The 13504-nt window shown below is 47.2% G+C and overlaps 1 protein-coding gene across 1 annotated transcript in view; it reads left to right on the plus strand.

Moving 5' to 3' along the window:
• vipr1b (vasoactive intestinal peptide receptor 1b) overlaps positions 1-13504 on the plus strand; it is a 66839-nt gene that overhangs the window by 17380 nt on the left and 35955 nt on the right. The window contains exons 5-6 of the mRNA XM_078534372.1: positions 4854-4951; positions 9283-9415. Of these exons, the coding sequence (XP_078390498.1) occupies positions 4854-4951; positions 9283-9415 (231 nt within the window). The remainder of the gene's footprint in view (positions 1-4853; positions 4952-9282; positions 9416-13504) is intronic.

The following is a 13504-nucleotide window of genomic DNA, read 5'->3' on the forward strand; positions in this document are numbered from 1 at the left end:
ATTGAGAACCCAAATTTGGGCCTCAGGCCTCATCTCAGTCATGAGCTGCCGGGTCTTGTCACACCTTTAAAGCCCGCTGGCTCCTTGCTTAAGGCCCCACCTAGCAGCAGAGAGAGCAGCGGCTTCTCAAGGGCAATTAGGGATGGGCAATAAATGCCGGCCTAGCCATTGATGCCCACATTCCGTCAATCAATATAAAAAAAAAGAGTGGGGGTTTTTTGGTGGGGGCGGGGGGGGGGTGGTATGATGGGAAAGAACCACAGGGTGGTCGGAGGTGGGGGGGTGTGAGGCAGGGGAATGGGATCAGGGTTGCTTTGGTGGGCCAGAGGTTTGGAGTTCGGCAAAAGCCAGCAGGAGGCGCTCCTACAGCTCTTGACTCCAAGGTTTAATGAACGCTCCTTCCTGTTGGAGGCCGTGCCCTGACCAGGAAGATCTCAGTGAAGGGGTGGCCCGATCCACACAGTTGCATCCTTACGGTTGGCGGGCGGGCGAAAAAGCCAAGCGGCCTCTGCGCGTTTTTTTTGGAAACCTCGTCCTCAGTGAGCGGGGATGAGGTTTCCGAAAGCAAATAAAAACTTGTCATTTTTGAATTAGTTAACATATCCCTGCTCAGGTGACAGAGTCGCACGAGGGGACACGTTTCAATACATTTATAAAATCTTTAATTTCTTTTTTTAAAAGTCAGTCCTGTGTGAATGGGCCCCCTGTGAGATCGGTTTGAAAACAGATTAGGCCTCGCACTTGCACTGCCTCCCATGCCGCGCCCACACAGGCTGAGCGTTGGCCCGCCAACATGGAATTGCCTTCCGGGCCCGATCGCGGGCAGCAGTCGGCTTCCCAACCGCCCCCTGGCGAGCTCGCACCGCCAAGGTCAAAATCCTGCCCGTAAGACCCTGAGGGGCCTCGATAGGATGGATACCCGGAGGACAACTCCTCCTGGTCGGGGGGGAGACTAGAACTAGGGGACATAGTTTAAAAATAAGGGATCTCCCTTTTTAAGACGGAGATGAGGAGAAACTCTGCCTCCCCCCCCCACCCCCCACCCCCCACCACCACCATGGGTCGCTGGTGTGTGGAATTTCTTCCCCAGAAAGCAGTGGGAGGCTGGGCCTTTAAATTCATTCAAGGCCGAGTTAGACCGATTTTTGTTAGACAGGGAGGTCGAGGGTTTTTTAGGGGGGGGGATTGGGGGGGTGGGGGGGTGCAGGCAGGAAAATGGAGCTGAGGCCACTACCAGATCAGCCACGATCTTTATTGAATGGTGGAGCAGGCTCGAAAGGCCAAGTGGCCGCCTCCTGCTCTTATGTTCCTCGTAAAGCAAGCTGCTCCTTAAAGAGGACATCTCATTCCGCTATCGTCAGTCCCGTAACTACAGAAGAGAAATTCAAGGACATCACCCAACAAACGAAGGGAGAGGCTGGGAAGAAAGTAGATTTGTGTAGAGGATTGTGATACAACGTCAAATGCCCGATTGTAAATAGTGGCTGGAGCAGAATCCAAAACAGCTTTAATTTTTCAAAGAACGGAACAGGAAGTTTTAGAGGGTTTGGGCAGGGAAATGGAAATTGGGGCAATGGTATTGTCACCGGACTTGTAATCCAGAGACCCAGGGTAACGCTCTGGGGACCTGGGTTCAAATCCTGCCAAGGCAGATGGTGGAATTTGAATTCAATAAAATTCTGGAATTAAAAGTCTAATGATGACCATGACACCATTGTCGATTGTTGTTAAAAACCCATCTGGTTCACTAATGCCCTTTAGGGAAGGAAATCTGCAGTCCTTACCTGGTCTGGGCTACATGTGACTCCAGACCCACAGCAATGTGGTTGACTCTTAACTGCCCCTCTGAACCAGGGATGGGTAATAAATGCTGGCCTGGGCAGTGATGTCCATACCCCATGAACGAATAATAAAACGAAACTAAGTCAGCAGCGCTTTCAGAGCCCGAATAGGCACAGTGGGCTGAATGAACTCCTTCTGTGCTGATATTTCACAGGGTCCACTCACAGCGTTAATCTGTTAGTCCCTTCACAGAATCACCGAATTGCTACCGCGCAGCGGAAGGAGGCCATTCAGCCCATCGTGCCTGCACCGGCTCTCACTTAGTGCCCCTTCTCCCTGTAACCCTGCACGTTCTTTTCGGGTAACAGTCTAATCCCTTTTCGTATGCCTCAAAGTAAAGAGTAATAAGAATATCCTGAGGGCTGATTCTCCGCGCACTGGCAGGAAGAGAGGCCGTGGGAAATCCAGGCCTACTCCGATCAGCGAAAGCCTTAGCTCAAAAGCAAAAGGTTTTTTCGCAGGCAAGACATTATTTATTTATTTTTTTAAAAACTGCCAGCTGAGGTTTTTTTTTAATGGTGGTTGTTAAACAATTTACTGTAGTGACGATGGTTTCTGCAGCCGGCCAGCAGAAATGATTTACACTCAGCATCGAATGTATTTAAAGTTTATTAAGGTTTATAAATTAGCTAACCAGGCACACCTTCGAACAACTGCGCGCACAATTGCCGTAACAAAGAAGTAGTTTTGATCTGAAGCGCTCCCATTGCAAACTAGCAGCTGCCGAGTGCTGAGAGAGGCCGTAAATAATTCTTCCTTTGTGTTCGGCTGACAATGTCATGAGGCTATCCATGGACCATTTTAACTGTGATTGATATTAGACATAATGACACCCCTCCCCCTCTATTTAATTGCAAAGTAAACTTAGGTACACGTGTGCCATATTCCTGGAGTGCTGTGGATGCCGGGATGCTGAATAAATTTAAGGAGGAGATAGACAGATTTTTAATTAGTAATGGGCTGAAAGGTTATGGGGAGAGGGCGGGAACTTGGAGTTGAGGCCGAAATGAGATCAGCCATGATCGTAATGAATGGCGGGGCAGGCTCGAGGGGCTGAATTGCCTTCTCCTGCTCCTAGTCCTTATGTTCTTAAGGCTTGCCATCTGCAACCCTCCTGTTCAGTCCGAAAAGCATCTCCAATGTTTTCATGACTAATATATGAAAATGATCGCAGAACTTGAAGCAAATATCCTGATATGGTGGGGAACCTTCTTACAGTGTTGCAGTCCTTGCATTAGTGATGCTCTATTTGGGGTCGTCCTTCTCAGACTTTAACCCAGAGATGATGAAGGTACAGCAATTATATATCCAAGTCAGTATGCTGTTCGACTTGAAGATAATGGTGATTAGCCAACAACTCTTCTTCTTTCGGTCAATAAAAGGAGGACTTGCCAATGTTGTACCCTGTTGTCAGACAAGGGATTAAGGGCTGACTAAACAGTTATGGGTCAGTCAGCCTGACCTCACCAGTGGACAACTTATTGAAAGGTATCAATGGATGGGCTGGTCAGGTGGAGAGAAAAGTGGGAAGTGGAATTCAACCCGGAAAAGGGTGAGGCAGCGCGTTTTGGGAAAGGCAAGTGATGATAGAGTGAGAAATGTGGAGGAGCAGAGGGACCTTAGAGTTCATGTCCACAGATCCCTGCAGGGGGCAGGATGGGTGGATAAAATATAAGGCGTATGGGATACTTCCTTTTATTGGCTGAGGCATAGAGTATAAAAGCAGGAGGTTTTGCTAGAACACTAATGAGACCACAGCTAGAGTACTGCACACAGTACTGGTCACCACAATACAGGAAGGGTGTGATTGTGCTAGATTTATACGAATTGGGAGCAGGGGTAGGCCATTCAGCCCCTTGAGCCTGCTCCGCCATTTAATAAGATCGTGGCTGATCTGATTGTGGCCTCAACTCCACATTCCACCCACCCCCGAGAACCTTTGACTCCCTTGTTAATCAAGAATCTATCTACCTCTGCCATAAAAGTATTCATTGGCCCTGCCTCCACCACTCTCTGGGGAAGAGTGTTCCAAAGATGCAGAACCCTCTGAGAGAAAAAATTTCCCTCATCTCCGACTTAAATGGGAGATTCCATATTTTTAAACTATGTCCCCTAGTTCTAGTCTCTCCCACACAAGGGGAAACATCCTCTCAGCATCCACCCTGTCAAGTCCCCTCAGGATCTTAGATGTTTCAATAAGATCACTGCTCATTCTCCTAAACTCCAGTGGATACAGGCCCAGCCTGTCCAACCTTTCTTCATAAGATAGCCCCCGCCCCGCCTCCACCATCCCATGTATCAGTCGAATGAACAGTCACTGAATTTGCATCCTTTCTTAAATAAGGAGACCAAAACTGTACCGGGTACTCCAGATGTGGTCTCACCAACGCCCTGGACAATTGGATGTTGCCCGGACTGTGAAATTTTAGCTGTGAGGGGAGATTGGATAGGCTGGGGTGGTTTCCTTTGGAATAGAGGAGGCTAAAGGGAGATTAAATTGAGGTGTATAAAATGATGAGGGGCCTAGATAGAGTGGATAGGGAGGATCCATTTCCCTGAGCAGAGAGGTCAGTAACCCAATGGGTCACAGATTTAAAGTCTTGGCGGAAGGATTGGAAGGAAGTTGAGGAGTAATTTTTTCGGCAGAGCTGAGAAGGAGTCCGAAAGGATGGTGGGGGCAGAAACCCTTAGCACTCTTCAAAGAAGTATTTGGAAATGGGCTTGAAGTACCCTGACCTACAAAGCTATGGACCAAGAGTTGAAAAGTGGGATTAGGCTGGATGGCTCTTTGTTGTCCAGCACAGACACTTTGGCCCAAATGGCTTCCTCCTGGACCATAGGCTTTCTACATCCAAACCTAACTCACCTATTGTTGTGTCGAGCAGCTACCAAGATGGTGGAATGTGAAGCAGATGGCCTTTGGGTTTTTTTTATGTCTCACAGTTCTTATTTAAATGTCAGCGAAACTGAAGACAATGCGAATAATCTGAACGCTTCTCTCTACCCCTCAGGAAGAATTCTATCGGGCAGTGAAGACCAGTTACACCGTTGGGCACAGTTTGTCCCTCTTCTCCCTGACGGCTGCTATGATAATCCTTTGTATTTTCAGGTAGGGGATCAACTACGTTTTTAGCAGAGTCATGCTTCCTTTCCTATGTTACAGCAGTGACTAACACCTCGTGGGCTCTGAAGCGCTTCGGGCAGGTCCTGAGGTTGTCAAAGGTGCTATATAAATGCAAGCTTTTTTTTTGTTCTTTCTCAGTACATGAGCGTCGCTAGTTAGGCTAGGCCAGCATTTTAACTGCCCATCCCTAATTGCCCTTTAGAAGGTGGTGGTGAGCCGCCTTCTTGAACCGCTGCAGCCCGTGTGGTGTAGGTACACCCACAGTGCTGTTAGGGAGGGAGTTCCAGGATTTTGACCCAGCGACAGTGAAGGAACGGCGATATATTTCCAAGTCAGGATGGTGTGTGACTTGGAGGGGGACTTCCAGGTGGTGGGTGTTTCCATCTATCTGCTGCCCTTGTCCGTCTAGATGGTAGAGGCTGCAGGTTGGAAGTTGCAGTCGAGTTTCCTTTCCAATCCCTGGCAGAGGTTTCCCTGGAGGGCTAGGGTGGAGTGGGGTGGTACAAATGATGGGGAACCTGTTTTGAAGCATGTGAAAATGACTGTGCCTTTATAACAGATCAAATGAAGTTCAGTTTAGTGGACCGAAACTCGCTCGGTTGACAAATCAGGTGTCGAGATTTACTGTGTGCGCTGAGGGGTGCTATAATTGGCTGGGCGATGCAAAAAGTACCACTGGCCACGTTCTTTTTGTAGGCATCAGCTGATGACACATGTAGACTGGAGTGTGATGCTTAACATGGTTAAGTAGCCACCTGGCTACTCGCTGTGTGGACTCGTTGATAAAGAATGACCATTGGAGCGAGGTACCGGAGGGTGTCCCTGACCCACAGGAGAGATGGGGAGAGAAGCTGAAAGTAGCGGATTACAACCGGGCATTACAGCTGAGGTACCTCAAGCCTCAGCTGTGATTGACAGCTGCGATAGCAAATCAGTGCTCTCGTGAAAGGTGGGAGGGGCTCTCACCTGTCTGTTAAAGACACAACCTTTGACTTTGGGCAATTAGACGTCAATTGAAGTAAAAGTGGGAGGTGCTGAGGGGGCGGGGGGGCATTCGTTCTAACATTTCCCCTGCCTCACTCTTGCTCAAAGTCAATATTTTCCCCACAGAATTACATCAAATGTCATAGAGTCTTGAAGGCATAGGAGGTGCCCATTCGACCCATCAAGTCTATGCTGGCTCTCTGCGGAGCAACCTAGTCAGTTGCACTCCCCTACTCTATCCCAATAGCCCTGCGAGTTTATTTCCTTTAGAGTGCCCATCTAATTTCCTTTTTCAATCATTGATCATCTCTGCTTCCACCACCCTCGTGGGCAGCGAGTTCCAGGTCATTACCACTCGCTGCGTAAAAAGGTTTTCCCTCACATTCCCCCCGCCTCTTTTTTTTTTCCTTACTGTTTCACAGAATGTGGACATCACTGGCTAGGCCGCATTTTTTGTCCGTCCCTAATTCGCAGAATGTTACAGCGCAGAAGGAGGCCATTCGGCCCATCATATCTGCACTGGCTCTCCGAATGAGCACTATAACTTAGTGCCATCCTCCTGCCTTTTTCCTGCACCCTTGCACATTGTCCCTATTCAAATAATCATCTAATGCCCTCTTTGAATGCCTCAATTGAACCTGCCTCCTCCACACTTCCAGGCAGTGTATTCCAGACCCGAAACACTCGCTGTGTGAAAAAAAATTTTCTCACATCACATTTGCTTCTTTTGCAAATCACTTTAAATCTGTGCCCTCTCATTCTCGATCCTTTTATGAGTGGGAACAGTTTCTCCCTACCTACTGTATCCAGCCCCCTCATGATTTTGAACACCTCTATCAAATCTCCTCTTAGCCTTCTCCTCTCCAAGGAGAACAGTCCCAACTTCTCCAGTCTATCTTCATAACTGAAGTTTCTCATCCCTGGAACCATTCTTGTAAACCTCTTCTGCACTCTCTCCAATACGTCCACATCCTTCCTATAATGTGGCGCCCAGAACTGTACACATTACTCCAGCTGAAGTCTAACTAGTGTCTTATAAAAGCTCTGCATAACCTCCCTGCTCTTGCATTCAATGCCACTATTAATAAAGTCCAAGATACTGTATGCTTTATTAACTGCTCTCTCCACCTGTCCTGCCACCTTCAATAATCTACAGACATATACACCCAGGTCCCTCTGATCCAGAACCCACTTATTTTATATTGTCTCTCCATGTTCTTCCTACCAAAATGCATCATCTCACGCTTCTCCACATTGAGCTGCATCTGCCACCTATCTGCCCACTCCACCAACTTGCCTATGTCCTTCGTCCTTTTTCAATTTTGAGCCCTTCTAATGTCAGAATTTCCTCCTCTGTCAGTGGCCTTGGTAGCACCTGCTTCCTTGGTAAAGACAAATGCAAAGTATTCATTTCACACCTCAGCCATGCCCCATATGTAAATCCTCTTTTAGGTCCCTAATCAGCCCTACTCCTCCTTCTACCATCCTCTTACTAGTTATGTGCCGATAGAAGACTTTGAGGTTCCCCTTTACGTTGGCTGCCAGTCTTTACTCATAATCCCTCTTTGCTTCTCTTATTTGTTTTTTCACCTCCCCTCTGAACCTTCTGAATTCCGCTTGGTTCTCAATTGTATTTTCTACCTGACACCTGTCATAAGCACATTTTTTCTTCTCTATCTTAATTCCTATCTTGTCCAGGGAGCTCTGAATTTGTTTGCCCTACCTTTCCCTTTTGAGGGAATATACCTTGACTGTGCCCGAACCATTTCTTCCTTGAAGGTAGCCCATTGTTCAGCTACAGTTTTCCCGCCAACCTTTGGTTCCAGTCTACCCGGCCCAGCTCCGTTCTTGCTCTGTTAAAGTCGGCTCTTGAACTGAGGCTTGCTCGGCTATTTCAGAGGGCAGTTAAGAGTTGATTACATTGCTGTGGGTCTGGAGTCACATGTGGGCCAGACCAGGTAAGGATGGCAGATTTCCTGAACCGGATGGGTTTTTCAATAATTGATGATAGTTTCATGGTCGCCACTGCTGAGACTAGCTTTATATTCCAGATTTTTCTTGATTGAATTTAAATTCCACCAGCTGCCATGGTGGGATTTGAACCATGTCTCCAGTCTCTGGTTTACTAGTACAGTAAATTTACTACTACACCACCATCTCCCTTCTCCCCCCAATCCCCAATCCCAATCTCTTGCCCAAAACCTTAATTCTGTGTTTCCTAGTCCTTGTACCATTAGCTAAAGTGTTTCCTTGGCTACTTTATCCAAACCTGTAATAATCCTGTACACCTCCATCAAATACCTCCCTCGATCTCCTTTGCCCCAAGCAGAATAACTCCATCTTCACCAGCATAATCTTGTAGCTAAAATCCCCCATCCCTGGAACCATTCTAGTAAATCTCCCCGCACCGTCTCAAGGGCCCTCGCATCCTTCCTAAAGTGCGTTGACCAGGACTGGACATAATACTCTAGCTGTGGCCTAACCAGAGCTTTAAGAAGGTTGAGTGTGATGTCCCTGCTTTTGCACTCCATGCCAAGACCCCATAGGCTTTGCTAATTGCTCTCTCAATGTGTCCATAGTACTGCACAGAATCAGGTCATTTGGCCCCACTGACACATACTGGTGTTTACATTCTATGGGTGAGCATAGAGTGTGGGATTTTGACAATAGGCTCAGGAACACATGGTTTAAAAAGGATTAGAATTCAAGCCTAGGGAAATCTGCTGGTGGGAGAATGAAAAAGCTGGGACAGAAAGGGATGATTTTTTTTTATTCTTTCATGCGATGTGGGCATCCCATGTGGCCAGGCCAGCATTTATTGCCCTGTTCAGAGGGCATTTAAGAGTCAGCCACATTGCTGTGGATCTGGAGTCACATGTAGGCCAGACCAGGTAAGGACAGCAGATTTCCATCCCTAAAGGGCATTAGTGAACCAGATGAGTTTTTACAACAATTGACAGTGGTTTCATGGTCATCATTAGACTTTTAATTCCAGATTCTTATTGAATTCAAATTTCACCATCTGACATGGTGGGATTTGAACCCTGGTCCCCAGAGCATTACCCTGGGTCTCTGGATTACTAGTTCAGCGACAATACTCCTGCACCATCGCCTCCCCGACCCTGAATTGGATGCTATTGAAATTGGTATGTTGACAGTCCAGAGCCAGTTGAGGTCAGCCAGGAGGACAGTGGTCAATGAGCAGGCTCTATCACTGCCCACCATTGCTCCCTGTTTAGTTGCCCTGTTGTGATGTTGCGCTTTGGTTATTTTACCATTATCTCCTCAATATAGGCCGTTTATAAGATCATTACTGTTCATTTTTCCTGCAGGAAGTTGCACTGTACAAGAAATTACATCCACATGCACTTATTTCTATCCTTCATCCTGAGAGCCATCGCTGTCTTTATCAAGGACCTTGTCTTGTTTGAATCTGGTGAATCCGATCATTGCTCCACGGTCTCGGTAAGTGCAGAGTAGAGGAAGTCTCTCTCTTTTTTTAAATTCATCGGCAAAGCTATCATCCATAATTGCCCTTGAGAAAGTGTTGGTGAGCCACTTTTTTGAACTGGCAGTTCATTTGGCGTAGGTACACCCAGAGTGCTGTTGAAGAGTTCCAGGATTTTGATCCAGCGACATTGAAGGAACAGTCACAAAGTTCCAAGCCAGGATGGTGTGTGGCTTGGAGGGGAACTTCCAGGTGGCGGTGTTCCCATTGCCGGTGATTTTCCGGCCCACATGGGGCCACCAATATCCATTGACTTTTGGTGGGACCGGATGTTCCTGGTGGAGGGCCAGAAAATCCCACCCTATGTACCTGCTGCTCTTGTCCTTCTAGGTGGTGGAGGTCATGTGTTTGGAACATGGTGAAGGTTGAAGGAGTTGTTGCATGCTCTAGATGGCACACACTGTGGCCACTGTGAAGGGAGTGAATGTTGAAGGTGGTGAATCAGGCAGGCTACTTTGTACGGTGTCGAACTTCTTGAGTGTTGTGGGAGCTGCACTCATCCAGGCAAGTGTGGAGTATTCCATCACACTCCTGACTTGTGCCTTGTAGATGGTGGACAGGCTTTGGGGAGTCAGGAGGTGAGTTACTCATCGCAGGATTCCCAGCCCCTGACCTGCTCTTGTAGCCACAGTATTTATATGGCCAGTCCAATTCAGTTTCTGGTCAATGGTAACTCCCAGGATGTTGACAGTGGGAGATTCAGCGATGGTGATGCTAAACATCAAGCAGAAACGGTTATATTCTCTCTTGTTAGAATTAGATTCTCTCTTGTTGCCTGTGTGTGGCACGAACGTTCTTTGCCCTATCCCTAGTTGCCCTTGAGAAGGTGGTGGTGAGCTGCCTTCTTGAACCGCTGCAGTCCATGAGATGTAGGTACACCCACAGTGCTGTTAGGGCCTTGCTATATGGACACAGCCTGTTTCAGCCTCTGAGGAATCACAAATGGTACTTAACCATCAAATTCAATTTACCACACGAATAAAAGGGAAAGAGAAGTCTAAGGGCAGGATACCTTTGGTTCAAAACACTTTTAATTAAAGAAAACCCTGATGTGACAATTTGTTGCTGCAGACCAGTTTCTTCTTTCAATTGACCGCTTTATGACCCCACCAATAGGAAGCTGCCTGCCCGACCCCAGAGTCATCTCATTGGCTATAGTGAGGAGCCAACTTCAGACCAACCTTTGAGCTAATCTGGAGGCATGGGGGCATTGATTTGTTTTTATTTATCTTTGGGCCAAAGTAAACAAAATCAGAGCACATGGGATTGGAGCTAATATACTGATTGAGAATTGGTTAACAGACAGAAAGCAGAGAGTAGGAATGAACGTGTCATTCTCAGGTTGGCAGGCTGTTACTAGTGGGGTACCGCAAGGATCAGTGTTGAGGCCACAGCTACTTAGTCTACATGAATGATTTGGATGTGGGGACCAAATGTAATATTTCTGAACTTGCTGACGAGACAAAATGGGTGCGAGTGTGAATTGTGAGGAGGACGCAAGGAGGCTTCTAGGGGATTTAGGAAGGAAATTTAGACAGGCTAAGTGTACGGGCAAGAACATGGCAGATAGAATATAATGTGAATAAATGTGAAGTTCGTAGAAAAAACAGAAAGGCAAAGTGTTTCTTAAATGGTGAGAGGTTGGGGAGAGTTGATGTCCAAAGGGATCCCTGGGTGTCCTTGTTCATGAGTCACTAAAAGCTAGCATGCAAGGTGCAGCAGGCAGTTAGGAAGGCAAATGGTATGTTGGCCTTCATCGTAAAGGGATTTGAGTACAGGAGTACTCAAGATGTCTTGCTGCAATTGTATAAAGCCTTGGTGAGACCACATCTGGAGTATTGTGTAGAGTTTTGGTCTCCTTGTGTAAGGAAGGATGTACTTGCCATAGTGGGAGTGCAACGGAGGCTCACCAGACTAATCCCTGGGATGGTGGGATTGTCTAATGAGGAGAGATTGAGGAGACTGGGCCTGTATTGTTTAAATTGCAAAATTCTTACAGGGTGTGACAGGGTAGAGATGGATAGGATGTTTCTCCGGGCTAATGAGTCTAGAACCAAGGGACACAGTCTCAGAATAAGGGGCAGGCCATTTAGAACTGAGATGAGGAAAAATTTATTCACTCAGAGGGCGGTGAATCTTTGGAATTCTCTACCCCCGAGGGCTGTGGAGGTTCCGTCATTGAGTATGTTCAAAGCAGAGATCGATAGATTTATGGAAACTAAGGACATCAAGGGATACGGGGATAGTAGGGAAAAATGGCGTAGAGGTAGATGATCAGCCATGAATGGTGGAGCAGGCCCGATGGGCCAAGTGGCCTACACCTGTTCCTATGTTCAAAGGGGGTTGAGGGGAGAGAGGTGCACAAGATTATGGCATCGTTTGATGAGATAGATACAGAAAAGCTGTTCCCATTAGCTGATGCCACGAGCGCTAGGGGGACACAAACTTAAGGTGTTAGGCAAAAGGTGCAGGTGGGATGTGCAGAAGAACTCTCTTACATAGCGACTGGCAATGACCTGGAACTTGCCGCTCACCAGGGTGGTGGAAGTGGAGATAATCAACGATTTCCAAAGGAAATTGGATGGGCGCTTGAAGGAAATAGATTTGCAGGGTGACAGGGATAGAATGGGACTGACTGGATTGCTCCACTGAGAGCCAGCATGGACTCGATGGGCCAAACGGTCTCCTGGGCTGTAATGATTCTACCGCTGTATCATTCTCCCTTTGTCTGTTTTTAAACTGCTTAATTGAGGGACTTCTGCATGAGCAAAGGTCAGGTGGTGCAGGACCAAGGTTGAAAAGAGTGGAAGATCTGACGAAGAGCTCTAATGGTGGTTCAATGAGGCCAAACGTGGGTTTTGAAATCCCTGTAGCGTTGCAGAGATAAACAGTCTCGAGGGGGCTCCGGAATTCTACAGGTTTGAGGCTTTGACAAAGAATAACCTACGGCTGCATTAGCTACAGAATATTGACCCTAACATAGTGAGTTGCAGCAGGGAAATGGAGGGTGGAGGACAATGTATTTGGAGCTTGGGAGGAGCAAGAGTGGGACAGTAGGAGCAACGATGGGAGCAATGAAGGAAACGGGTAGGAAAGAGGCAAATTCCTAGGCCACAGATGCTGAGGGCAGGAGCAAGGATACCATAAAGACGAGAGTCCAGAGAACGAGGAGGATTTCATGGAACTGCGTTGGGCAAGACCCAGTTTTGAAGCAAGGAGCACTGCTATCGGTAAGGACACCATTCTGAGAGGTCAAGAAAACGTGTAGGAGTTAGTGAGGGTTCACAACGTACATGTTCCCATAAAGGAAAAGGGTGGGACTCACAAATGTAGACCACCCCCTCCGGATGTCAACGAGCATGCATACTAGAACAAGTAGAACAAGTCCAAAAAAAAAGACGGCTTATGTCAGAAGCCAAGAGCTCGATACAGTAAAAAGCTTTGTGCGGTATAGAAAGTACAGTGGTGAAATTAGAAAGGAAATTCGGAAGGCAGAGAGAGGGCATGAAAAAGTATTGGCAAACTAAACCAAGGAAAAACCCAGAGATGTCTTTTAAATGCATAAAGAGTAAGAGGAGGATAGCTAAGGAAAGGGTAGGGCCCATAGAGACCAAAATGGTGTTGTGTGTGAGGCGCAAATTGTGGCCATAGTTCTTCAGGAATGCTTTGTGTCTGTTTTCACAAAAGAGAAGCAGGAAGTAGTTATTGTAGTTAAGGAGGGGCAGTGTGAAGTATTAGATTGGTAAACACAGTAAGGAAAGAAATACTAAGGGGTTTGGCATCGTTAAAGACCAGGCCCAGAGGAAATGTATCCCAGGCTGCTAAGAGAAAGAAAGGAAGAAATCGTGGAGGCTCACTGGCTATTGGCATGGTGCTGGGAGGGAGCAAGAGATTGACTGGCCTGCAATAACTCGGGTCTGTCAGTGGTGGGAAAATGAATGGGGGGAAAATTCTGAGAGATGGCACAAATGGTCATAGAGAGGGGCGTGGGTTAATGAAGGACAGCCATGGGCTTGTTAGGAGAAAGCCGTGTCTGACTAACTTGG

This window comes from Cetorhinus maximus, chromosome 3, assembly GCF_964194155.1.
Source record: "Cetorhinus maximus chromosome 3, sCetMax3.hap1.1, whole genome shotgun sequence".
Lineage (NCBI taxonomy): Eukaryota > Metazoa > Chordata > Chondrichthyes > Lamniformes > Cetorhinidae > Cetorhinus > Cetorhinus maximus.